Source organism: Heterodontus francisci, unplaced genomic scaffold (genome assembly GCF_036365525.1).
Source record: "Heterodontus francisci isolate sHetFra1 unplaced genomic scaffold, sHetFra1.hap1 HAP1_SCAFFOLD_2279, whole genome shotgun sequence".
In the NCBI taxonomy this organism is placed as follows: Eukaryota; Metazoa; Chordata; class Chondrichthyes; order Heterodontiformes; family Heterodontidae; genus Heterodontus; species Heterodontus francisci.
In genome coordinates this window covers 1-26,898 of record NW_027140881.1, presented here as the reverse complement: position 1 = coordinate 26,898, position 26,898 = coordinate 1, and the positions used below count along the sequence as shown (strand labels likewise).

Here is a 26,898-nt window from a genome sequence, read left to right as displayed (position 1 = left end):
TAAGAAAGAGAGAGTGAAACAGCAGGAGAGAGAGAGAGAGAGAGATGGGGAGAAAGAGAGAGAGAGAGAGTGAAGCAGCAGGAGAGAGAGAGAGAGATGGGGAGAAGGGGAGAGAGAGAGAGTGAAACAGTAGGAGAGAGAGAGTGAAACAGTATGGGAGAGAGAGTGAAACGGTAGGGGAGAGAGAGAGAGAGTGAAACAGTAGAAGAGAGAGAGAGTGAAACAGTAGGAGAGAGAGAGAGTGAAACAAAAGGAGAGAGAGAGAGAGTGAAACAGCAGGAGAGAGAGAGAGAGAGAGAAACAAAAGGAGAGAGAGCGAGATGGGGAGAAGTGGAGAGAGAGTGAAACAGCAAGAAAGAGAGAGTGAAACAGCAGGAGAGAGAGAGAGAGAGAGATGGGGAGAAAGAGAGAGAGAGAGAGTGAAGCAGCAGGAGAGAGAGAGAGAGATGGGGAGAAGGGGAGAGAGAGAGAGTGAAACAGTAGGAGAGAGAGAGTGAAACAGTATGGGAGAGAGAGTGAAACGGTAGGGGAGAGAGAGAGAGAGTGAAACAGTAGAAGAGAGAGAGAGTGAAACAGTAGGAGAGAGAGAGAGAGTGAAACGGTAGGAAAGAGAGAGAGAGAGAGTGAAACAGTAGAAGAGAGAGAGTGAAACAGTATGGGAGAGAGAGTGAAACGGTAGGGGAGAGAGAGAGAGAGTGAAACAGTAGAAGAGAGAGAGAGTGAAACAGTAGGAGAGAGAGAGAGAGTGAAACGGTAGGAAAGAGAGAGAGAGAGAGTGAAACAGTAGAAGAGAGAGAGAGAGAGAAACAGTAGGAGAGAGAGAGTGAAACAGTAGGAGAGAGAGAGAGTGAAACAGTAGGACAGAGAGAGAGAGTGAAACGGTAGGAAAGAGAGAGAGAGAGAGTGAAACGGCAGGAGAGAGAGTGAAACAGTAGAAGAGAGAGAGAGTGAAACAGTATGGGAGAGAGAGTGAAACGGTAGGGGAGAGAGAGAGAGAGAGTGAAACAGTAGAAGAGAGAGAGAGTGAAACAGTAGGAGAGAGAGAGAGAGTGAAACGGTAGGAAAGAGAGAGAGAGAGAGAGAGAGTGAAACAGTAGAAGAGAGAGAGAGAGAGAAACAGTAGGAGAGAGAGAATGAAACAGTAGGAGAGAGAGAGAGTGAAACAGTAGGAGAGAGAGAGAGAGTGAAACGGTAGGAAAGAGAGAGAGAGAGAGTGAAACGGCAGGAGAGAGAGTGAAACAGTAGAAGAGAGAGAGAGAGAGAAACAGTAGGAGAGAGAGAGTGAAACGGTAGGAGAGAGAGAGAGTGAAACGGTAGGAGAGAGAGAGAGTGAAACGGTAGGAGAGAGAGAGAGAGAAATGGTAGGAGAGAGAGAGAGAGAGAGTGAAACGGTAGGAGAGAGAGAGAGTGAAACGGTAGAAGAGAGAGAGAGTGAAACAGTAGGAGAGAGAGAGAGAGTGAAACAGTAGGAGAGTGAGAGAGAGTGAAACAGTAGGAGAGTGAGAGAGAGTGAAACAGTAGGAGAGTGAGAGAGAGTGAAACAGTAGAAGAGAGAGAGAGTGAAACAGTAGGAGAGAGAGAGAGAGTGAAACAGTAGGAGAGAGAGAGAGTGAAACAGTAGGAGAGTGAGAGAGAGTGAAACAGTAGGAGAGAGAGAGAGTGAAACGGTAGAAGAGAGAGAGAGTGAAACAGTAGGAGAGAGAGAGAGAGTGAAACAGTAGGAGAGAGAGAGAGTGAAACAGTAGGAGAGTGAGAGAGAGTGAAACAGTAGGAGAGTGAGAGAGAGTGAAACAGTAGGAGAGAGAGAGAGTGAAACGGTAGGAGAGAGAGAGAGAGAGTGAAACGGTAGGAGAGAGAGAGAGTGAAACGGTAGGAGAGAGAGAGAGAGAGTGAAACAGTAGGAGAGAGAGAGAGTGAAACAGTAGGAGAGTGAGAGAGAGTGAAACAGTAGGAGAGAGAGAGAGAGAGTGAAACAGTAGGAGAGAGAGAGAGAGAGAGTGAAACAGTAGGAGAGAGAGACAGAGAGAGTGAAACGGGAGGAGAGAGGGAGTGAAACAGTAGGAGAGAGAGAGAGCGTGAAATGGTAGGAGAGAGAGTGAAACAGTAGGAGTGAGAGAGTGAAACAGTAGGAGAGAGAGAGTGAAACAGTAGGAGGGTGAGAGAGAGAGAGTGAAACAGTAGGAGAGTGAGAGAGAGAGAGTGAAACAGTAGGAGAGAGAGAGAGAGTGAAACAGTAGGAGAGAGAGAGAGAGAGAGAGTGAAACAGTAGGAGAGAGAGAGAGAGAGAGAGTGAAACAGTAGGAGAGAGAGTGTGAAACGGTAGGAGAGAGAGAGAGAGTGTGAAACGGTAGGAGAGAGAGAGAGAGAGTGAAACAGTAGGAGAGTGAGAGAGAGTGAAACAGTAGGAGAGTGAGTGTGAAACGGTAGGAGAGAGAGAGAGGGAAACAGTAGGAGAGAGAGAGAGAGAGAGAGTGAAACAGTAGGAGAGAGAGAGAGAGAGTGAAACAGTAGGAGAGTGAGAGAGAGTGAAACAGTAAGAGAGTGAGAGAGAGTGAAACAGTAGGAGAGAGAGAGAGAGAGTAAAACGGTAGAAGAGAGAGAGAGAGTGAAACAGTAGGAGAGAGAGAGAGTGTGAAACGGTAGAAGAGAGAGAGGGTGAAACGGTAGAAGAGAGAGAGAGAGTGAAACAGTAGGAGAGAGAGAGTGAAACAGTAGGAGAGAGAGAGGGTGAAATGGTAGAAGAGAGAGAGAGAGAGAGTGAAACAGTAGGAGAGTGAGAGAGAGTGAAACAGTAGGAGAGAGAGAGAGAGTGAAACGGTAAAAGAGAGGGAGAGAGTGAAACAGTAGGAGAGTGAGAGAGAGTGAAACAGTAGGAGAGAGAGAGAGAGTGAAACAGTAGGAGAGAGAGAGAGAGGGTGAAACGGTAGAAGAGTGAGAGAGAGTGAAACAGTAGGAGAGTGAGAGAGAGTGAAACAGTAGGAGAGAGAGAGAGAGTGAAACGGTAAAAGAGAGAGAGTGAAACAGTAGGAGAGAGAGAGGGTGAAACGGTAGAAGAGTGAGAGAGAGTGAAACAGTAGGAGAGTGAGAGAGAGTGAAACAGTAGGAGAGAGAGAGAGAGTGAAACGGTAAAAGAGAGAGAGAGAGTGAAACAGTAGGAGAGAGAGAGGGTGAAACGGTAGAAGAGAGAGAGAGTGAAACAGTAGGAGAGTGAGAGAGAGTGAAACAGTAGGAGAGAGAGAGAGAGTGAAACGGTAAAAGAGAGAGAGAGAGTGAAACAGTAGGAGAGAGAGAGGGTGAAACGGTAGAAGAGAGAGAGAGAGTGAAACAGTAGGAGAGAGAGAGGGTGAAACGGTAGAAGAGAGAGAGAGAGTGAAACGGTAGGAGAGTGAGAGAGAGTGAAACAGTAGGAGAGTGAGAGAGAGTGAAACAGTAGGAGAGAGAGAGAGAGTGAAACAGTAGGAGAGAGAGAGAGAGAGGGTGAAACGGTAGAAGAGTGAGAGAGAGTGAAACAGTAGGAGAGAGAGAGATGGGGAGAAGGGGAGAATGCTAGAAAGGGGAATATTTGTCCTGCTCTGTCCTTGAGAGACCCCAACACCGTCATCAACCCCCACACACGCACTCCCACGCGCGCACACTCCCACGCGCAGAAACACACATACACACTCCCACACACACTCCCACACACACACAGACACCCGCCCACACCCACACACCCACATACCCATGCACACACACCCCCACCCGACCCCGACCCACACATACGCCCCCCCCACCACCCCACGCAACACTGACCTAAACACAAACCCCAATGCAGGTATATAGAACACACCAGCCCTCTCATTCTCTAGATATGTATGATTGTGTTATTTGACTCACCGCACTGCAGCTCATCACTCATGTCCCCACAGTCGTTCCATCCATCACAGCGAAGGGAGATGGGAATACACAAACCGGAACGACAGGAGTATTCACCCGGGCAGGCTGTGAAGAGAGAGATCAACAGGGAGATCACGGACCCACAACACAGACATTACAACATGGAGAACACGGACCCACAACACAGACATTACAACATGGAGAACATGGACCCACAACACAGACAATACAACACAGAGAACACGGACCCACAACACAGACAATACAACATGGAGAACATGGACCCACAACACAGACAATACAACACAGAGAACACGGACCCACAACACAGACATTACAACATGGAGAACATGGACCCACAACACAGACAATACAACACAGAGAACACGGACCCACAACACAGACATTACAACACGGAGATCACGGACCCACAACACAGACATTACAACACGGAGAACACAGACCCACAACACAGACATTACAACATGGAGAACATGGACCCACAACACAGACATTACAAAACACAGAACACGGACCCACAACACAGACATTACAACACGGAGAACACAGACCCACAACACAGACAATACAACACGGAGAACACGGACCCACAACACAGACAATACAACACGGAGAACATGGGTCCACAACACAGACGATACAACACGGAGAACATGGGTCCACAACACAGACATTACAACACGGAGATCACGGACCCACAACACAGACAATACAACACGGAGAACACGGACTCACAACACAGACATTACAACACGGAGAACACGGACCCACAACACAGACATTACAACACGGAGAACACAGACCCACAACACAGACATTACAACACGGAGAACATGGGTCCACAACACAGACAATACAACACGGAGAACACGGACCCACAACACAGACATTACAACACGGAGAACACGGACCCACAACACAGACATTACAACACGGAGAACACGGACCCACAACACAGACAATACAACACAGAGAACACGGACCCACAACACAGACATGACAACACGGAGAATACGGACCCACAGCACAGACATTACAACACGGAGAACACAGACCCACAACACAGACAATACAACACGGAGAACACAACACGGAGAACATGGGTCCACAACACAGACATTACAACACGGAGATCACGGACCCACAACACAGACAATACAACACGGAATACACGGACCCACAACACAGACAGTACAACACGGAGGACATGGACCCACAACACAGACAATACAACACGGAGAACATGGGTCCACAACACAGATAATACAACACGGAGAACGTGGGTCCACAACACAGACATTACAACACGGAGATCACGGACCCACAACACAGACAATACAACACGGAATACACGGACCCACAACACAGACAGTACAACACGGAGGACATGGACCCACAACACAGACAATACAACACGGAGAACATGGGTCCACAACACAGACATACACAGACATTACAACATGGAGAACACGGGCTCACAACACAGACATTACATCACGGATAACACGGGCTCACAACACAGACAATACATCACGGATAACAGGGGCTCACAACACAGACATTACAACACGGAGAACACGGACCCACAACACAGACATTACAACACGGAGAACACGGACCCACAACACAGACATTACAACACGGAGAACACCGGACCCACACCACAGACATTACAACACGGAGAACACGGACCCACAACCACAGACATTACAACATGGAGAACACGGACCCACAACACAGACATTACAACACGGAGAACACGGACCCACAACACAGACAATACAACATGGAGAACACGGACCCACAACACAGACATTACAACACGAAGAACACGGACCCACAACACAGACAATACAACATGGAGAACACGGACCCACAACACAGACATTACAACACGAAGAACACGGACCCACAACACAGACAATACAACATGGAGAACACGGACCCACAACACAGACATTACAACATGGGTCAATATGGAGTCAGACAGACTGAGCGTTATCATAGGTAGATGTGAGAATTAACTGCTGGGTTTACTCACGGTTATTGGGGTCGTAGGCTTTGTAATGGCCAATAAATCCCTTGTCAGTGTGGGACTCGTCCGAGTGGAACTGGACTTGTACCTCCGGCCTCGCAATCCGCAGGTGAATTCTGGAATGATCTCCACAAAACCTGCCAGAAAGGGGGAGAGCACGATGGGGTCAACTAGAGGGAGACAGGAGGAGGGGTCAGTGAGAGGGAGACAGGAGGAGGGGTCAGCGAGAGGGAGACAGGAGGAGGGGTCAGCGAGAGGGAGACAGGAGGAGGAGTCAGTGAGAGGGAGACAGGAGGAGGGGTCAACTAGAGGGAGACAGGAGGAGGGTCAGCGAGAGGGAGACAGGAGGAGGGTCAGTGAGAGGGAGACAGGAGGAGGGTCAGTGAGAGGAGACAGGAGGAGGGGTCAGTGAGAGGGAGACAGGAGGAGGGGTCAGCGAGAGGGAGACAGGAGGAGGAGTCAGTGAGAGGGAGACAGGAGGAGGGGTCAGCGAGTGGGAGACAGGGAGGAGGGGTCAGCGAGTGGGAGACAGGAGGAGGGTCAGTGAGTGGGAGACAGGAGGAGGGGTCAGCGAGTGGGAGACAGGAGGAGGGGTCAGTGAGAGGGAGATAGGAGGAGGGGTCAGTGAGAGGGAGACAGGAGGAGGGGTCAGTGAGAGGGAGACAGGAGGAGGGGTCAGTGAGTGGGAGACAGGAGGAGGGTCAGCGAGAGGGAGACAGGAGGAGGGGTCAGCGAGAGGGAGACAGGAGGAGGAGTCAGTGAGAGGGAGACAGGAGGAGGGGTCAACTAGAGGGAGACAGGAGGAGGGGTCAGCGAGAGGGAGACAGGAGGAGGGGTCAGTGAGAGGGAGACAGGAGGAGGGGTCAGTGAGAGGGAGACAGGAGGAGGGGTCAGTGAGAGGGAGACAGGAGGAGGGGTCAGCGAGAGGGAGACAGGAGGAGAGTCAGTGAGAGGGAGACAGGAGGAGGGGTCAGCGAGTGGGAGACAGGAGGAGGGGTCAGCGAGTGGGAGACAGGAGGAGGGGTCAGTGAGTGGGAGACAGGAGGAGGGGTCAGCGAGTGGGAGACAGGAGGAGGGGTCAGTGAGAGGGAGATAGGAGGAGGGGTCAGTGAGAGGGAGACAGGAGGAGGGGTCAGTGAGAGGGAGACAGGAGGAGGGTCAGTGAGTGGGAGACAGGAGGAGGGGTCAGTGAGTGGGAGACAGGAGGAGGGGTCAGTGAGAGGGAGATAGGAGGAGGGGACAGCGATGGAAGATGTCCTCTGGCGAGTATTGAACATTAACAGATCAAGTCGGAGTTTACCTCTCCCCATCAACCTCCAGATAATCTTTGATACAATCCCGTGACGTATTCCTGGCTCCTCCATTCGGATCATTTCAAATTGTATCCGGATCTTCAAATGTGACGGCACCTCGGGGGGAAGGAGAATGTTAAAATCAGAGACAGAGGTGAGAGAATTATATCGAATTTACTTCATGCAAACAGGCCATTCGGCCCATCTGCTTCGTGCTGGTGTTTCTGCTCCACACGAGCCTCCTCCCACCCCCCCACCCCCCCTCTCCATCTCACCCTATCACCATATCCTTCTATTCCTTTCTCCCTCATGTTCCCCTTAAACGCATTGATACGATTCACCTCAACCACTCCCTGTGGAGCGAGTTCCACATTCTCACCACTCTCTGGGAAAGAGGTTTCTCCGGAATTCCCCATCGGATTTATTAGAGACTGTCTTATATTGATGGCCCCGAGTTCTGGTCTCTCTCCCCCCACAAGTGGAAACATCTTCTCTACGTCTACCCGATCGAAACCCCCTTCATAATTTTAAAGACCTCAATCAGGTCACCCCTCAGCCTTCTCTGTCCTAGAGAAAAGAGCCCCAGATTGTTCAGTCTTTCCTGATAGTTCTAACCTCTCAGTTCTGGGATCACCATTCTAAATGTTTTAGTAACTTCTCCAATGCCTCTATAACCTTCTTATAATATGGAGATCAGAACTGTGCACAGTGCTCCGAGTGTGGTCGAACCAAGGTATATGGAGACCGGAACTGTGCACAGTGCTCCGAGTGTGGTCGAACCAAGGTATATGGAGACTGGAACTGTACACAGTGCTCCGAGTGTGGTCTAACCAAGGTATATGGAGACTGGAACTGTGCACAGTGCTCCGAGTGTGGTCTAACCAAGGTACATGGAGACCGGAACTGTGCACAGTGCTCCGAGTGTGGTCTAACCAAGGTATATGGAGACTGGAACTGTGCACAGTGCTCTGAGTGTGGTCTAACCAAGGTATATGGAGACTGGAACTGTGCACAGTGCTCCGAGTGTGGTCTAACCAAGGTATATGGAGACTGGAACTGTGCACAGTGCTCCGAGTGTGGTCTAACCAAGGTATATGGAGACCGGAACTGTGCACAGTGCTCCGAGTGTGGTCTAACCAAGGTATATGGAGACCGGAACTGTGCACAGTGCTCCGAGTGTGGTCTAACCAAGGCATATGGAGACCTGAACTTGCACAGTGCTCCAAGTGTGGTCTAACCAAGGTATATGGAGACCGGAACTGTGCACAGTGCTCCGAGTGTGGTCTAACTAAGGTATATGGAGACTGGAACTGTGCACAGTGCTCCGAGTGTGGTCTAACCAAGGTATATGGAGACCGGAACTGTGCACAGTGCTCCGAGTGTGGTCTAACTAAGGTATATGGAGACTGGAACTGTGCACAGTGCTCCGAGTGTGGTCTAACCAAAGTGTATGGAGACTGGAACTGTGCACAGTGCTCCGAGTGTGGTCTAACCAAAGTGTATGGAGACTGGAACTGTGCACAGTGCTCTGAGTGTGGTCTAACTAAGGTTTATGGAGACTGGAACTGTGCACAGTGCTCCGAGTGTGGTCTAACCAAAGTGTATGGAGACTGGAACTGTGCACAGTGCTCCGAGTGTGGTCTAACCAAAGTGTATGGAGACTGGAACTGTGCACAGTGCTCCATGTGTGGTCTAACTAAGGTATATGGAGACTGGAACTGTGCACAGTGCTCCGAGTGTGGTCTAACCAAGGTATATGGAGACTGGAACTGTGCACAGTGCTCCGAGTGTGGTCTAACTAAGGTATATGGAGACTGGAACTGTGCACAGTGCTCCGAGTATGGTCTAACCAAGGTATATGGAGACCGGAACTGTGCACAGTGCTCCGAGTGTGGTCTAACTAAGGTATATGGAGACTGGAACTGTGCACAGTGCTCCGAGTGTGGTCTAACCAAAGTGTATGGAGACTGGAACTGTGCACAGTGCTCCGAGTGTGGTCTAACCAAAGTGTATGGAGACTGGAACTGTGCACAGTGCTCTGAGTGTGGTCTAACTAAGGTTTATGGAGACTGGAACTGTGCACAGTGCTCCGAGTGTGGTCTAACCAAAGTGTATGGAGACTGGAACTGTGCACAGTGCTCCGAGTGTGGTCTAACCAAAGTGTATGGAGACTGGAACTGTGCACAGTGCTCCAAGTGTGGTCTAACCAAGGTATATGGAGACTGGATGTGGTATCATCTGCAAATTTTGAAACTGTATTTCCGAGTCCAGATTATTTAATGTTGACGATGGATCAGAATGGGTCCCAGCACCGATCCGTGTGGAAAACAGCTTCCCCCTATTTACCAATCCGTGTGCCTGCCCTTTGCCCTGACCCTCAGTTTACTGTTTTGTTGCCAGTTTGCTGCCCATTCTCCTCCTCGCCTCCTGACTCCAAAGCTTTCACCTTGATCTTGACTTGAACACATGATTCCCTGATGGAACAAACTCACAGCTTTTCACCTGATAAGACACTGAATCAGTGTCCCTCTGCGAGCTCATCGGGGATGATCCAGGAATGATCAAACCAGGCCACAATCCTTACCTTGATGGTCCACATACAGTTTATGTTGGGAGGGTAGAAGGCCGGGTAGTATGGAGTGCTGAAATTACCAGCTAATTCGGATAATGTGCCTCCACATTCTGCAAGACAGAAACATCCCATAGTTACTGAAACTCAACAAGAACTGACATTCCCAAAGAGAAAATTAGAGGAGCACAGGAACAGGAGGAGGCCCATTCAGCCCCCTCTCGAGTCTGTTACACAGGAACAGGAGGAGGCCCATTCAGCCCCTCTCGAGTCTGTTACACAGGAACAGGAGGAGGCCCATTCAGCCCCTCTCGAGTCTGTTACACAGGAACAGGAGGAGGCCCATTCAGCCCCTCTCGAGCCTGTTACACAGGAACAGGAGGAGGCCCATTCAGCCCCTCTCGAGCCTGTTACACAGGAACAGGAGGAGGCCCATTCAGCCCCTCTCGAGCCTGTTACACAGGAACAGGAGGAGGCCCATTCAGCCCCTCTCGAGCCTGTTACACAGGAACAGGAGGAGGCCCATTCAGCCCCCTCTCGAGCCTGTTACACAGGAACAGGAGGAGGCCCATTCAGCCCCTTCTCGAGTCTGTTACACAGGAACAGGAGGAGGCCCATTCAGCCCCTTCTCGAGTCTGTTACACAGGAACAGGAGGAGGCCCATTCAGCCCCTCTCGAGTCTGTTACACAGGAACAGGAGGAGGCCCATTCAGCCCCTCTCGAGTCTGTTACACAGGAACAGGAGGAGGCCCATTCAGCCCCCTCTCGAGCCTGTTACACAGGAACAGGAGGAGGCCCATTCAGCCCCTCTCGAGCCTGTTACACAGGAACAGGAGGAGGCCCATTCAGCCCCCTCTCGAGCCTGTTACACAGGGACAGGAGGAGGCCCATTCAGCCCCTTCTCGAGTCTGTTACACAGGAACAGGAGGAGGCCCATTCAGCCCCTCTCGAGCCTGTTACACAGGAACAGGAGGAGGCCCATTCAGCCCCCTCTCGAGCCTGTTACACAGGAACAGGAGGAGGCCCATTCAGCCCCTTCTCGAGTCTGTTACACAGGAACAGGAGGAGGCCCATTCAGCCCCTCTCGAGCCTGTTACACAGGAACAGGAGGAGGCCCATTCAGCCCCCTCTCGAGCCTGTTACACAGGAACAGGAGGAGGCCCATTCAGCCCCCTCTCGAGCCTGTTACACAGGAACAGGATGAGGCCCATTCAGCCCCTTCTCGAGTCTGTTACACAGGAACAGGAGGAGGCCCATTCAGCCCCTTCTCGAGTCTGTTACACAGGAACAGGAGGAGGCCCATTCAGCCCCTCTCGAGCCTGTCACACAGGAACAGGAGGAGGCCCATTCAGCCCCTTCTCGAGTCTGTTACACAGGAACAGGAGGAGGCCCATTCAGCCCCTTCTCGAGTCTGTTACACAGGAACAGGAGGAGGCCCATTCAGCCCCTCTCGAGCCTGTTACACAGGAACAGGAGGAGGCCCATTCAGCCCCTCTCGAGCCTGTTACACAGGAACAGGAGGAGGCCATTCAGCCCCTCTCGAGCCTGTTACACAGGAACAGGAGGAGGCCCATTCAGCCTCTCTCGAGCCTGTTACACAGGAACAGGAGGAGGCCCATTCAGCCCCTCTCGAGCCTGTTACACAGGAACAGGAGGAGGCCCATTCAGCCCCTTCTCGAGTCTGTTACACAGGAACAGGAGGAGGCCCATTCAGCCCCTCTCGAGCCTGTTACACAGGAACAGGAGGAGGCCCATTCAGCCCCTTCTCGAGTCTGTTACACAGGAACAGGAGGTGGCCCATTCAGCCCCTCTCGAGCCTGTTACACAGGAACAGGAGGAGGCCCATTCAGCCCCTTCTCGAGTCTGTTACACAGGAACAGGAGGAGGCCCATTCAGCCCCTCTCGAGCCTGTCACACAGGAACAGGAGGAGGCCCATTCAGCCCCTCTCGAGCCTGTTACACAGGAACAGGAGGAGGCCCATTCAGCCCCCCTCTCGAGCCTGTTACACAGGGACAGGAGGAGGCCCATTCAGCCCCTCTCGAGCCTGTTACACAGGAACAGCAGGAGGCCCATTCAGTCCCCTCTCGAGCCTGTTACACAGGGACAGGAGGAGGCCCATTCAGCCCCTCTCGAGCCTGTTACACAGGAACAGCAGGAGGCCCATTCAGCCCTCTCTCGAGCCTGTTACACAGGAACAGGAGGAGGCCCATTCAGCCCCCCTCTCGAGCCTGTTACACAGGGACAGGAGGAGGCCCATTCAGCCCCTCTCGAGCCTGTTACACAGGAACAGCAGGAGGCCCATTCAGCCCCTCTCGAGCCTGTTACACAGGAACAGGAGGAGGCCCATTCGGCCCCTCTCGAGCCTGTTACACAGGAACAGGAGGAGGCCCATTCGGTCCCTCTCGAGCCTGTTACACAGGAACAGGAGGAGGCCCATTGAGCCCCTTCTCGAGCCTGTTACACAGGAACAGGAGGAGGCTCATTCAGCCCCCTGTCGAGCCTGTTACACAGGAACAGGAGGAGGCCCATTCAGCCCCTCTCGAGCCTGTTACACAGGAACAGGAGGAGGCCCATTCAGCCCCTCTCGAGCCTGTTACACAGGGACAGGACGCGGCCCATTCAGCCCCTCTCGAGCCTGTCACACAGGGACAGGAGGAGGCCCATTCTGCCCCTCTCGAGCCTGTTACACAGGAACAGGAGGAGGCCCATTCAGCCCCTCTCGAGCCTGTTACACAGGAACAGGAGGAGGCCCATTCAGCCCCTCTCGAGCCTGTTACACAGGAACAGGAGGAGGCCCATTCTGCCCCTTCTCGAGCCTGTCACACAGGAACAGGAGGAGGCCCATTCAGCCCCTCTCGAGCCTGTTACACAGGAACAGGAGGAGGCCCATTCAGCCCCCTCTCGAGCCTGTTACACAGGAACAGGAGGAGGCCATTCAGCCTCTCGAGTCTTTTCTCCTATTCAATGAGATCATGACTGATCTGTGATCCAACTCCATATTGTCCCATATCCCTTAATAGCTTTGGTTAACAACAATCTATCAATCCCAGATTTAAAATGAACAATTGATCCAGCATCGATTGCCGGTTGGGGAAGAGAATTCCAAACTTCTCCCTCCCTTTGTGTGTGCAAGTGTTTCCGAATTTCACTCCTGAAAACTCCAGCTCGAATGTTTAGGTCATGTCCCCTTGTTCTAGACTCCCCAACCAGCGGGAATAGTTTCTATCTATCAACCCTATCAGTTCATCTTAATATCTTGTAAACTTCAATCAAATCAGTCTTTAACCTTCTAAATTCCCGGGCACACCAGCCGAGTTTGTCAAATCTCTCTTCATAATTTAACTGTTCAGCCATTATTACATTCTCATAGTCTGCACCCAAACACTAGTCCCACCCCGGGGTGCTGCTCTCCTGCTCTCTGTGTGTCTCAGTCCCACCCCGGGGTGCTGCTCTCCTGCTCTCTGTGTGTCTCAGTCCCACCCCGGGGTGCTGCTCCCCTGTCCTGTGTGTCTCAGTCCCACCCCAGGGTGCTGCTCCCCTGCTCTGTGTGTCTCAGTCCCACCCCAGGGTGCTGCTCTCCTGCTCTGTGTGTCTCAGTCCCACCCCGGGGTGCTGCTCTCCTGCTCTCTGTGTGTCTCAGTCCCACCCCGGGGTGCTGCTCTCCTGCTCTCTGTGTGTCTCAGTCCCACCCCAGGGTGCTGCTCTCCTGCTCTGAGTGTGTCTCAGTCCCACCCCGGGGTGCTGCTGTCCTGCTCTCTCTGTGTCTCAGTCCCACCCCGGGGTGCTGCTGTCCTGCTCTCTGTGTGTCTCAGTCCCACCCCGGGGTGCTGCTCCCCTGCTCTCTGTGTGTCTCAGTCCCACCTCAGGGTGCTGCTCCCCTGCTCTCTGTGTGTCTCAGTCCCACCCCGGGGTGCTGCTCCCCTGCTCTCTGTGTGTCTCAGTCCCACCCCAGGGTGCTGCTCTCCTGCTCTGTGTGTCTCAGTCCCACCTCGGGGTGCTGCTGTCCTGCTCTCTCTGTGTCTCAGTCCCACCCCAGGGTGCTGCTCCCCTGCTCTCTGTGTGTCTCAGTCCCACCCCGGGGTGCTGCTCCCCTGCTCTCTGTGTGTCTCAGTCCCACCCCGGGGTGCTGCTCCCCTGCTCTGTGTGTCTCAGTCCCACCCCAGGGTGCTGCTCCCCTGCTCTGTGTGTCTCAGTCCCACCCCAGGGTGCTGCTGTCCTGCTCTCTGTGTGTCTCAGTCCCACCCCGGGGTGCTGCTCCCCTGCTCTGTGTGTCTCAGTCCCACCCCGGGGTGCTGCTCTCCTGCTCTGTGTGTCTCAGTCCCACCCCAGGGTGCTGCTGTCCTGCTCTCTGTGTGTCTCAGTCCCACCCCGGGGTGCTGCTCCCCTGCTCTGTGTGTCTCAGTCCCACCCCAGGGTGCTGCTCCCCTGCTCTGTGTGTCTCAGTCCCACCCCAGGGTGCTGCTGTCCTGCTCTCTGTGTGTCTCAGTCCCACCCCGGGGTGCTGCTCTCCTGCTCTGTGTGTCTCAGTCCCACCCCAGGGTGCTGCTGTCCTGCTCTCTCTGTGTCTCAGTCCCACCCCGGGGTGCTGCTGTCCTGCTCTCTCTGTGTCTCAGTCCCACCCCCGGGTGCTGCTGTCCTGCTCTCTCTGTGTCTCAGTCCCACCCCAGGGTGCTGCTGTCCTGCTCTGAGTGTGTCTCAGTCCCACCCCAGGGTGCTGCTCTCCTGCTCTGTGTGTCTCAGTCCCACCCCGGGGTGCTGCTGTCCTGCTCTCTCTGTGTCTCAGTCCCACCCCGGGGTGCTGCTCTCCCTGCTCTGTGTGTCTCAGTCCCACCCCAGGGTGCTGCTGTCCTGCTCTCTGTGTGTCTCAGTCCCACCTCGGGGTGCTGCTGTCCTGCTCTCTCTGTGTCTCAGTCCCACCCCAGGGTGCTGCTGTCCTGCTCTCTCTGTGTCTCAGTCCCACCCCGGGGTGCTGCTGTCCTGCTCTCTCTGTGTCTCAGTCCCACCCCAGGGTGCTGCTCTCCTGCTCTGTGTGTGTCTCAGTCCCACCTCGGGGTGCTGCTCTCCTGCTCTCTCTGTGTCTCAGTCCCACCCCGGGGTGCTGCTCTCCTGCTCTCTCTGTGTCTCAGTCCCACCCCGGGGTGCTGCTGTCCTGCCTCTGTGTGTCTCAGTCCCACCCCAGGGTGCTGCTCTCCTGCTCTGTGTGTCTCAGTCCCACCCCAGGGTGCTGCTCTCCTGCTCTCTCTGTGTCTCAGTCCCACCCCGGGGTGCTGCTGTCCTGCTCTGTGTGTCTCAGTCCCACCCCAGGGTGCTGCTCTCCTGCTCTGTGTGTCTCAGTCCCACCCCGGGGTGCTGCTCCCCTGCTCTCTGTGTGTCTCAGTCCCACCCCAGGGTGCTGCTCCCCTGCTCTGTGTGTCTCAGTCCCACCCCGGGGTGCTGCTCCCCTGCTCTGTGTGTCTCAGTCCCACCCCCAGGGTGCTGCTCTCCTGCTCTCTCTGTGTCTCAGTCCCACCCCGGGGTGCTGCTGTCCTGCTCTGTGTGTCTCAGTCCCACCCCAGGGTGCTGCTCTCCTGCTGTGTGTGTCTCAGTCCCACCTCGGGGTGCTGCTGTCCTGCTCTGTGTGTCTCAGTCCCACCCCAGGGTGCTGCTCTCCTGCTCTGTGTGTCTCAGTCCCACCCCGGGGTGCTGCTCCCCTGCTCTCTGTGTGTCTCAGTCCCACCCCGGGGTGCTGCTCTCCTGCTGTGTGTGTCTCAGTCCCACCCCAGGGTGCTGCTCCCCTGCTCTGTGTGTCTCAGTCCCACCCCCAGGGTGCTGCTCTCCTGCTCTCTCTGTGTCTCAGTCCCACCCCGGGGTGCTGCTGTCCTGCTCTGTGTGTCTCAGTCCCACCTCGGGGTGCTGCTGTCCTGCTCTGTGTGTCTCAGTCCCACCCCAGGGTGCTGCTCTCCTGCTCTGTGTGTCTCAGTCCCACCCCGGGGTGCTGCTCCCCTGCTCTCTGTGTGTCTCAGTCCCACCCCAGGGTGCTGCTCCCCTGCTCTGTGTGTCTCAGTCCCACCCCGGGGTGCTGCTCCCCTGCTCTGTGTGTCTCAGTCCCACCCCCAGGGTGCTGCTCTCCTGCTCTCTCTGTGTCTCAGTCCCACCCCGGGGTGCTGCTGTCCTGCTCTGTGTGTCTCAGTCCCACCCCAGGGTGCTGCTCTCCTGCTCTGTGTGTCTCAGTCCCACCTCGGGGTGCTGCTGTCCTGCTCTGTGTGTCTCAGTCCCACCCCAGGGTGCTGCTCTCCTGCTCTGTGTGTCTCAGTCCCACCCCGGGGTGCTGCTCCCCTGCTCTCTGTGTGTCTCAGTCCCACCCCGGGGTGCTGCTCTCCTGCTGTGTGTGTCTCAGTCCCACCCCAGGGTGCTGCTCCCCTGCTCTGTGTGTCTCAGTCCCACCCCGGGGTGCTGCTCCCCTGCTCTGTGTGTCTCAGTCCCACCCCGGGGTGCTGCTCCCCTGCTCTGTGTGTCTCAGTCCCACCCCGGGGTGCTGCTCTCCTGCTCTGTGTGTCTCAGTCCCACCCCAGGGTGCTGCTGTCCTGCTCTCTGTGTGTCTCAGTCCCACCCCAGGGTGCTGCTCCCCTGCTCTGTGTGTCTCAGTCCCACCCCGGGGTGCTGCTCCCCTGCTCTGTGTGTCTCAGTCCCACCCCAGGGTGCTGCTGTCCTGCTCTCTCTGTGTCTCAGTCCCACCCCGGGGTGCTGCTGTCCTGCTCTCTCTGTGTCTCAGTCCCACCCCAGGGTGCTGCTCTCCTGCTCTGTGTGTGTCTCAGTCCCACCCCAGGGTGCTGCTCCCCTGCTCTGTGTGTCTCAGTCCCACCCCGGGGTGCTGCTCCCCTGCTCTGTGTGTCTCAGTCCCACCTCGGGGTGCTGCTGTCCTGCTCTGTGTGTCTCAGTCCCACCCCAGGGTGCTGCTGTCCTGCTCTCTCTGTGTCTCAGTCCCACCCCGGGGTGCTGCTCCCCTGCTCTGTGTGTCTCAGTCCCACCCCGGGGTGCTGCTGTCCTGCTCTGTGTGTCTCAGTCCCACCCCGGGGTGCTGCTGTCCTGCTCTGTGTGTCTCAGTCCCACCCCAGGGTGCTGCTGTCCTGCTCTCTCTGTGTCTCAGTCCCACCCCGGGGTGCTGCTGTCCTGCTCTCTCTGTGTCTCAGTCCCACCCCGGGTGCTGCTCTCCTGCTCTGTGTGTCTCAGTCCCACCCCAGGGTGCTGCTGTCCTGCTCTCTCTGTGTCTCAGTCCCACCCCGGGGTGCTGCTGTCCTGCTCTCTCTGTGTCTCAGTCCCACCCCGGGGTGCTGCTGTCCTGCTCTCTCTGTGTCTCAGTCCCACCCCAGGGTGCTGCTCTCCTGCTCTGTGTGTCTCAGTCCCACCCCGGGGTGCTGCTCCCTGCTCTGTGTGTCTCAGTCCCACCCCCAGGGTGCTGCTCTCCTGCTCTGTGTGTCTCAGTCCCACCCCAGGGTGCTGCTCTCCTGCTCTGTGTGTCTCAGTCCCACCCCAGGGTGCTGCTGTCCTGCTCTCTCTGTGTCTCAGTCCCACCCCGGGGTGCTGCTCTCCTGCTCTCTCTGTGTCTCAGTCCCACCCCGGGGTGCTGCTGTCCTGCTCTGTGTGTCTCAGTCCCACCCCAGGGTGCTGCTCTCCTGCTCTGTGTGTCTCAGTCCCACCTCGGGGTGCTGCTGTCCTGCTCTGTGTGTCTCAGTCCCACCCCGGGGTGCTGCTCCCCTGCTCTGTGTGTCTCAGTCCCACCCCGGGGTGCTGCTCCCCTGCTCTGTGTGTCTCAGTCCCACCTCGGGGTGCTGCTCCCCTGCTCTCTGTGTGTCTCAGTCCCACCCCGGGGTGCTGCTCTCCTGCTCTGTGTGTCTCAGTCCCACCTCGGGGTGCTGCTGTCCTGCTCTGTGTGTCTCAGTCCCACCCCGGGGTGCTGCTCCCCTGCTCTCTGTGTGTCTCAGTCCCACCCCAGGGTGCTGCTCCCCTGCTCTGTGTGTCTCAGTCCCACCCCGGGGTGCTGCTCCCCTGCTCTGTGTGTCTCAGTCCCACCTCGGGGTGCTGCTCCCCTGCTCTCTGTGTGTCTCAGTCCCACCCCAGGGTGCTGCTGTCCTGCTCTGTGTGTCTCAGTCCCACCCCGGGGTGCTGCTCCCCTGCTCTCTGTGTGTCTCAGTCCCACCCCAGGGTGCTGCTGTCCTGCTCTGTGTGTCTCAGTCCCACCCCGGGGTGCTGCTCCCCTGCTCTCTGTGTGTCTCAGTCCCACCCCCAGGGTGCTGCTGTCCTGCTCTGTGTGTCTCAGTCCCACCCCGGGGTGCTGCTCTCCTGCTCTCTGTGTGTCTCAGTCCCACCTCGGGGTGCTGCTCACCTGCTCTCTGTGTGTCTCAGTCCCACCCCGGGGTGCTGCTCTCCTGCTGTGTGTGTGTCTCAGTCCCACCCCGGGGTGCTGCTGTCCTGCTCTCTCTGTGTCTCAGTCCCACCCCGGGGTGCTGCTCTCCTGCTCTCTGTGTGTCTCAGTCCCACCTCGGGGTGCTGCTCTCCTGCTCTGTGTGTGTCTCAGTCCCACCCCAGGGTGCTGCTCTCCTGCTCTGAGTGTGTCTCAGTCCCACCCCAGGGTGCTGCTCCCCTGCTCTGTGTGTCTCAGTCCCACCTCGGGGTGCTGCTGTCCTGCTCTCTGTGTCTCAGTCCCACCCCGGGGTGCTGCTCTCCTGCTCTCTGTGTCTCAGTCCCACCCCAGGGTGCTGCTGTCCTGCTCTGTGTGTCTCAGTCCCACCCCGGGGTGCTGCTCCCCTGCTCTCTGTGTGTCTCAGTCCCACCCCAGGGTGCTGCTGTCCTGCTCTGTGTGTCTCAGTCCCACCCCGGGGTGCTGCTCTCCTGCTCTCTGTGTGTCTCAGTCCCACCCCGGGGTGCTGCTCACCTGCTCTCTGTGTGTTCAGTCCCACCCCGGGGTGCTGCTCTCCTGCTCTGTGTGTGTCTCAGTCCCACCCCCAGGGTGCTGCTCTCCTGCTCTGAGTGTGTCTCAGTCCCACCCAGGTGCTGCTCCCCTGCTCTGTGGTCTCAGTCCCACCTCGGGGTGCTGCTGTCCTGCTCTCTGTGTCTCAGTCCCACCCCGGGGTGCTGCTCTCCTGCTCTCTGTGTCTCAGTCCCACCCCGGGGTGCTGCTGTCCTGCTCTCTCTGTGTCTCAGTCCCACCCCGGGGTGCTGCTCTCCTGCTCTCTGTGTCTCAGTCCCACCCCAGGGTGCTGCTCCCCTGCTCTGTGTGTCTCAGTCCCACCTCGGGGTGCTGCTGTCCTGCTCTCTCTGTGTCTCAGTCCCACCCCGGGGTGCTGCTCTCCTGCTCTCTGTGTGTCTCAGTCCCACCCCAGGGTGCTGCTCTCCTGCTCTCTGTGTGTCTCAGTCCCACCCCAGGGTGCTGCTCCCCTGCTCTGTGTGTCTCAGTCCCACCTCGGGGTGCTGCTCTCCTGCTGTGTGTGTGTCTTAGTCCCACCCAAGGGTGCTGCTCTCCTGCTCTGAGTGTGTCTCAGTCCCACCCCAGGGTGCTGCTCTCCTGCTCTGTGTGTCTCAGTCCCACCCCGGGGTGCTGCTGTCCTGCTCTCTGTGTGTCTCAGTCCCACCCCGGGGTGCTGCTCTCCTGCTCTCTGTGTGTCTCAGTCCCACCCCAGGGTGCTGCTCTCCTGTTCTGAGTGTGTCTCAGTCCCACCCCAGGGTGCTGCTGCTTTGTGTGTGGGGCTCAGGGTGGGAGACACCGCTGGTTTAACTGCAGAATCTTTTACGTCCTGTTGGCTGAGATTTTATATCAATTCTCATGAAAAGCTGAGCTGAAAACCCCACCTTTCAGTTTGGGGATCTGCCTGAAGGTGGCGGAAAATCCCTTGAACCTCTTGTTTTCGTCGCTGAGCAAGGTGACCAGCATTACACTGCCCGACGACAGCACTGCGAGATGATTACTGGATGGACGTTTACCACATTTCCTGTGGGAGAGAACGAGGGAGAGTGAGGGTATGCGAGAGCAGGACACAGCGAGGGAGTGAGAGCACACACGACAGAGTGAGAAAGCGAGTCAGTGCGAGTGATCGACTCCGAACGAAAGAGTGAGGGAGCGAGAGTGAGGGAGCAAGAGTGCAAATGACAGAGTGAGGCAGCAAGCGTGTGTGTGAGAGAAAGAGAGAGAGGGTGTGACAGAGTGAGAGAGCGTGAGTGAGTGCGAGAGAGACAGCGTACGAGAGCAAGGGAATGCTATGAAAATGGAGAGTTCCCACTGCCCAAACATTCTGATATCCTGGGATGTCTGTGGGATGAAGATACAGATCTTCAGAGCATTAGATACATCTCACAATCAGGCCTGAGGGAAGGGTGTCTACTCAGATAAAGGAGATAAGAAAAATGTGAAATTCACTCATCTATATCTTCAATGGTCTGGAAAACATCAGTTTGGTCACTTGGTCTGGTGATAAAATAATTGGAAGACTTTATGAGGGTAATATAACCACGGTTCCAAAGAGGCAGCTTAATCCGGAAAACAGATTGATTAGACAGAGGAAATGCAAGTGCATTTTGCTGGTTCCTTCTTGTTATCCTGATGTCACTTGTATGTATCTTTGACATACCGTGATTTAATGGTTGGAATTTAGAGTCAAAAGTAGAAATAAGTGACGTGTGGAAAACTATTTTCCGCACTGAGTGTTTAGGATCTGGAATACACTGTCTCTAATGGAGGCAGGTTCAGTGAGTGTTTAGGATCTGGAATGCACTGTCTGAGTGTGTGGTGGAGGCAGGTTCAGTGAGAGTTTAGGATCTGGAATGCACTGTCTGAGAGTGCGGTGGAGGCAGGTTCAGTGAGTGTTTAGGATCTGGAATGCACTGTCTGAGTGTGTGGTGGAGGCAGGTTCAGTGAGAGTTTAGGATCTGGAATGCACTGTCTGAGAGTGTGGTGGAGACAGGTTCAGTGAGTGTTTAGGATCTGGAATGCACTGTCTGAGAGTGCGGTGGAGGCAGGTTCAGTGAGTGTTTAAGATCTGGAATGCACTGTCTGAGAATGTGGTGGAGGCAGGTTCAGTGAGTGTTTAGGATCTGGAATGCACTGTCTGAGTGTGTGGTGGAGGCAGGTTCAGTGTGTGTTTAGGATCTGGAATACTCTGTCTGAGAGTGTGGTGGAGGCAGGTTCAGTGAGTGTTTAGGATCTGGAATGCTCTGTCTGAGAGTGTGGTGGAGGCAGGTTCAGTGAGTGTTTCGGATCTGGAATGCACTGTCTGAGAGTGTGGTGGAGTCAGGTTCAGTGAGTGTTTAGGATCTGAAATGCACTGTCTGAGAGTGTGGTGGAGTCAGGTTCAGTGAGTGTTTAGGATCTGAAATGCACTGTCTGAGAGTGTGGTGGAGGCAGGTTCAGTGAGTGTTTAGGATCTGAAATGCAACTGTCTGAGAGTGTGGTGGAGGCAGGTTCTGTGAGTGTCTAGGATCTGGAATGCACTGTCTGAGAGTGTGGTGGAGGCAGGTTCAGTGAGTGTTTAGGATCTGGAATGCACTGTCTGAGACTGTGGTGGAGGCAGGTTCAGTGAGTGTTTAGGATCTGGAATGCACTGTCTGAGAGTGCGGTGGAGGCAGGTTCAGTGAGTGTTTAGGATCTTGAATGCACTGTCTGAGACTGTGGTGGAGGCAGGTTCAGTGAGTGTTTAGGATCTGGAATGTACTGTCTGAGAGTGTGGTGGAGGCAGGTTCAGTGAGTGTTTAGGATCTGGAATGCACTGTCTGAGAGTGTGGTGGAGGCAGGTTCAGTGTGTGTTTAGGATCTGGAATGCACTGTCTGAGAGTGGGGTGTCGGCAGGTTCAGTGAGTGTTTAGGATCTGGAATGGACTGTCTGAGAGTGGGGTGGAGGCAGGTTCAGTGTGTGTTTAGGATCTGGAATGCACTGTCTGAGAGTGTGGTGGAGGCAGGTTCAGTGTGTGTTTAGGATCTGGAATGCACTGTCTGAGAGTGTGGTGGAGGCAGGTTCAGTGAGTGTTTACGATCTGGAATGCACTGTCGGAGAGTGCGGTGGAGGCAGGTTCAGTGAGTGTTTAGGATCTGGAATGCACTGTCTGAGAGTGTGGTGGAGGCAGGTTCAGTGAGTGTTTAGGATCTGGAATGCACTGTCTGAGAGTGTGGTGGAGGCAGGTTCAGTGAGTGTTTAGGATCTGGAATGCACTGTCTGAGAGTGTGGTGGAGGCAGGTTCAGTGAGTATTTAGGATCTGGAATACACTGTCTGAGAGTGTGGTGGAGGCAGGTTCAGTGAGTGTTTAGGATCTGGAATGCACTGTCTGAGAGTGTGGTGGAGGCAGGTTCAGTGAGTGTTTAGGATCTGGAATGCACTGTCTGAGAGTGTGGTGGAGGCAGGTTCAGTGAGTGTTTAGGATCTGGAATTCACTCTCTGAGAATGAGGTGGAGGCAGGTTCAATTTCTAAAGGTATTTGGATAATTATCCGAAGAGAAATATTTTGCCGGGGTTGTGGGAAAGGTGGCTAAAGCGAGGTTAGTTGCGAGGGGTTTTGAAGGGTGACCGGGTGATACCGATGTTCGAGTGAACTCTCCCACACCTGGAAAAATAATCTCCAAAATCTTTTTGGCTGTTTTCTTTCTTTTGGGCCTCCTTATCTCGAGAGACAATGGATACGCGCCTGGAGGTGGTCAGTGGTTTGTGAAGCAGCGCCTGGAGTGGCTATAAAGGCCAATTCTGGAGTGACAGGCTCTTCCACAGGTGCTGCAGAGAAATTTGTTTGTTGGGGCTGTTGCACAGTTGGCTCTCCCCTTGCGCCTCTGTCTTTTTTCCTGCCAACTACTAAGTCTCTTCGACTCGCCACAATTTAGCCCTGTCTTTATGGCTGCCCGCCAGCTCTGGCGAATGCTGGCAACTGACTCCCACGACTTGTGATCAATGTCACACGATTTCATGTCGCGTTTGCAGACGTCTTTATAACGGAGACATGGACGGCCGGTGGGTCTGATACCAGTGGCGAGCTCGCTGTACAATGTGTCTTTGGGGATCCTGCCATCTTCCATGCGGCTCACATGGCCAAGCCATCTCAAGCGCCGCTGACTCAGTAGTGTGTATAAGCTGGGGATGTTGGCCGCTTCAAGGACTTCTGTGTTGGAGATATAGTCCTGCCACCTGATGCCAAGTATTCTCCGAAGGCAGCGAAGATGGAATGAATTGAGACGTCGCTCTTGGCTGGCATACGTTGTCCAGGCCTCGCTGCCGTAGAGCAAGGTACTGAGGACACAGGCCTGATACACTCGGACTTTTGTGTTCCGTGTCAGTGCGCCATTTTCCCACACTCTCTTGGCCAGTCTGAACATAGCAGTGGAAGCCTTACCCATGCGCTTGTTGATTTCTGCATCTAGAGACAGGTTACTGGTGATAGTTGAGCCTAGGTAGGTGAACTCTTGAACCACTTCCAGAGCGTGGTCGCCAATATTGATGGATGGAGCATTTCTGACATCCTGCCCCATGATGTTCGTTTCTTGAGGCTGATAGTTAGGCCAAATTCATTGCAGGCAGACGCAAACCTGTCGATGAGACTCTGCAGGCATTCTTCAGTGTGAGATGTTAAAGCAGCATCGTCAGCAAAGAGGAGTTCTCTGATGAGGACTTTCCGTACTTTGGACTTCGCTCTTAGACGGGCAAGGTTGAACAACCTGCCCCCTGATCTTGTGTGGAGGAAAATTCCTTCTTCAGAGGATTTGAACGCATGTGAAAGCAGCAGGGAGAAGAAAATCCCAAAAAGTGTGGGTGCGAGAACACAGCCCTGTTTCACACCACTCAGGATAGGAAAGGGCTCTGATGAGGAGCCACCATGTTGAATTGTGCCTTTCATATTGTCATGGAATGAGGTGATGATACTTAGTAGCTTTGGTGGACATCCGATCTTTCTAGTAGTCTGAAGAGACCACGTCTGCTGACGAGGTCAAAGGCTTTGGTGAGATCAATGAAAGCAATGTAGAGGGGCATCTGTTGTTCACGGCATTTCTCCTGTATCTGACGAAGGGAGAACAGCATGTCAATAGTCGATCTCTCTGCACGAAAGCCACACTGTGCCTCAGGGTAGACGCGCTCGGCCAGCTTCTGGAGCCTGTTCAGAGCGACTCGAGCAAAGACTTTCCCCACTATGCTGAGCAGGGAGATTCCACGGTAGTTGTTGCAGTCACCGCGGTCACCTTTGTTTTTATAGAGGGTGATGATGTTGGCATCGCGCATGTCCTGGGGTACTGCTCCCTCGTCCCAGCACAGGCATAGCAGTTCATGTAGTGCTGAGAGTATAGCAGGCTTGGCACTCTTGATTATTTCAGGGGTAATGCTGTCCTTCCAGGGGCTTTTCCGCTGGCTAGGGAATCAATGGCATCACTGAGTTCCGATTTGGTTGGCTGTATGTCCAGCTCATCCATGACTGGTAGAGGCTGGGCTGCATTGAGGGCAGTCTCAGTGACAGCATTCTCCCTGGAGTACAGTTCAAGGTAGTGCTCAACCCAGCGGTCCATCTGTTTGCGTTGGTCAGTGATTATGTCCCCCGATTTAGATTTGAGGGGGGTGATCTTTTTGATGGTTGGCCCAAGAGCTCTCTTCATGCCATCATACATTCCTCTGATGTTTCCGGTGTCTGAGGCCAGCTGAATATGGCTGCATAGGTGTTGCCAGTAGTCGTTTGCGCAACGCCTAGCTGTTCTTTGTGCAGTACTTCTGGCTGCTTTAAGTGCGGCGGATGTTAAATCGCTGGGGGCTTTCTTGTAGTTCAAAAGTGCAATGCGCTTAGCGGCTATGACAGGTTCCAGCTCTTCATTATGAGATTGAAACCAGTCTGCATTTCTCTTCGCACTTTTGCCGTAGGTGGTCAAAGCTGACTCATAGATGGCGTCTCTGATGTGGGCCCACTTGGTCTCAGCATCCCCTGTGGGAGTGTTTTGAAGGGCTGTTACAAGTGAATTTAGAAATTTTTGTAACAGCTGTGGGTGAGAAATTCTGCTCGTGTTGATGCGCGGGTGGCCCTTCTGCTTGGAATGATGCAACTTCTTTGGTCTGAGTCTAACCTTGCTGCACACCAGGGAGTGGTCGGTGTCGCAGTCCGCACTGTGGAAGCTGCGTGTGATTTGAACACTGTTTAAGGCGGCTCGCCTTGTGACAATGAGGTCCAGCTGGTGCCAACGACGTGATCTTGGGTGCCTCCATGAAACCTGGTGACAGGGTTTAGTGTGAAAGAACGAGTTGGTGATGCAGAGGTTATGATAGGTACACAACTCAAGCAGTCTCTGCCCGTTCTCATTCATCCTTCCAACGCCATAGCGCCCAAGGCAGGAGGGCCATGAGTCATGGTCGGCCCAACCCTGGCATTAAAGTCCCCCAGCAGGAATAGGTGTTCGGTGTTGGGGATGCTGCTAATGATGTTATGGAGTTGTTCATAGAACTGGTCTTTAGCTTCAGGTGCGGAACAGAGTGTTGGAGCATAGATGCTGAGTAGGTGTACTGGACCAGAGGTGGTGAGCAGTCGGATGGACAGTATGCGTTCCGAGCCATTTGAGGGAGGCTCTATCATGCTGAGCAAGGAGTTTCTGATGGCGAAGCCCACTCCATGCTGTCTTGGTTCTTCAGGATCCCTGCCCTGCCAGAAGAAGGTGTAGTCTTGCTCTGCTAGAGAGCCACTCGCGGGGAGGCGAGTCTCCTGAAGTGCTGCAATGTCCACATAGAGTCTACTGAGCTCGTTGTTAATGATGGCGGTCTTCCGAGAATCGTTGATTTGTGTAAGGTCTTCCGATACTGTTTTGGCCACGTATTCATGGGAGAGTAGATCCATCGAGATAGGGGCTACAATTCTCAAACCACCCACAGAGGCAATAGATACAGAAGGAACATTTTGGAAACTGAACACTTGCGTCTCTGGTCTTAATGATGCTTCCAGCGTGTGGTATTTTCTCAGTGAGATCCGTTTTGTTGAAAATTGGTTGCGTTCAACTAAAAGTAGATCCTGCAATGGTTTATTGTTGTCTTAAAGGAAAACTTCAGACGTTTTCATGATGCACGTTGATGATTTTGAGATGTGTTATTAATCAGGTTAAAGTAGAATTTAAAATTGGGAGTCAGGCTTGTGGGGCTTTTAGATATTTAAGCACAGTAGGTCTAGAATATATTGAGAGTGTCACTCCCATCCCAGTTAATTGTTTACGGTTATCACAGAAAGATACTGATAGATCTAAAGAGATGTTTGTATAAATCCTTCAGGAGGGAGCAACTCGCAACTTTGTACAGAATGTTGAATTGATTTTGATTTCTTTTGATTTATTTTGTGAATGTTAATAAAGGTTTTGTTTAAAGAATGGGAAGGGAGTCTGTGAATTGTGTTGAATTATCATATGGAGGAGGAGGGTGTTAATTAGGACCTGTCTTGCGACACTGAAACTGGCTGAAAGTTTGAGTGAGGAGTTGCATGTTTGTAATCTTTTCACTTTTTAAAATCAGTGTAAGACTGAGTAACGATTGCCCCCAGCACAATCCTTCAACAACAAGCTTTGTAGAATATAACAGGCTCACTTGGTGATGACGTCGTCCTCGGCTGGCTTAGTGAGTCATGCACCATGACAAAATCATTGCCGCAATCATCATCCGTGTTGAAATCGTCAAACTCGAGGTAGATGACGTGTTGAGGATCGGCTCGGAGAACCCACTGACAGTGGATGTTGTTGGGATAACCGGCACTGTTAAACCCCGGTGAGGAGAATCGGGTGTCAGTGTCCTTGGCATTATAGGTGTAATAACAGTCTCCTGTACAAAGACAAGACAGGACAGGAATGTATCAAACACCAACAACTCCACTCCAACAGAGCGAGGGAGAGAGGGGGAGAGAGAGGGAGAGGGAGAGAGGGGGAGACAGACAGACAGAGAGAGAGAGAGAGAGGGGGAGAGGGAGAGAGAGAGGGAGAGAGAGAGAGAGAGGAGAGAGAGAGAGAGAGAGGGGAGAGAGAGAGAGAGAGGGAGAGAGGGAGAGAGAGGGAGAGAGGGAGAGAGGGAGAGAGAGAGAGAGAGGGAGAGAGGGGAGAGGGAGAGAGGGAGAGAGGGAGAGAGGGAGAGAGGGAGAGAGGGAGAGAGGGAG

The 26,898-nt window shown here is 54.0% G+C and overlaps 1 protein-coding gene across 2 annotated transcripts; it reads right to left on the bottom strand.

Moving 5' to 3' along the window:
- Positions 1-3,882: 3,882 nt before the first annotated feature.
- On the bottom strand, positions 3,883-26,564 carry LOC137361321 (suppressor of tumorigenicity 14 protein homolog). Of its 2 annotated transcripts, XM_068026223.1 has the most exons (7): positions 26,340-26,564; positions 20,185-20,232; positions 19,620-19,759; positions 9,809-9,906; positions 7,233-7,341; positions 5,939-6,069; positions 3,883-3,981 (listed from the first exon to the last, which is right to left on the bottom strand). In XM_068026223.1, the coding sequence occupies exons 3-7, from the start codon at positions 19,699-19,701 to the stop codon at positions 3,895-3,897; spliced, it is 507 nt and encodes a 168-aa protein (XP_067882324.1). In that variant the 5' UTR covers positions 19,702-19,759; positions 20,185-20,232; positions 26,340-26,564; the 3' UTR covers positions 3,883-3,894. The 2 variants fall into 2 exon arrangements, with proteins under 2 accessions (XP_067882324.1, XP_067882323.1); XM_068026222.1 differs by lacking the exon at positions 20,185-20,232.
- Between the last annotated feature and the right edge of the window lie 334 nt (positions 26,565-26,898).

Excerpts from the sequence above, each read along its gene's own strand:
- LOC137361321 (XM_068026223.1), bottom strand. The coding sequence starts at position 19,701 with ATGCTGGTCACCTTGCTCAGCGACGAAAACAAGAGGTTCAAGGGATTT. Across the intron at positions 9,907-19,619 it reads GCAGATCCCCAAACTGAAAG|AATGTGGAGGCACATTATCC; the intron begins GTGGGGTTTTCA and ends TCTGTCTTGCAG. Across the intron at positions 3,982-5,938 it reads AGCCTACGACCCCAATAACC|CCTGCCCGGGTGAATACTCC; the intron begins GTGAGTAAACCC and ends CTCTCTTCACAG.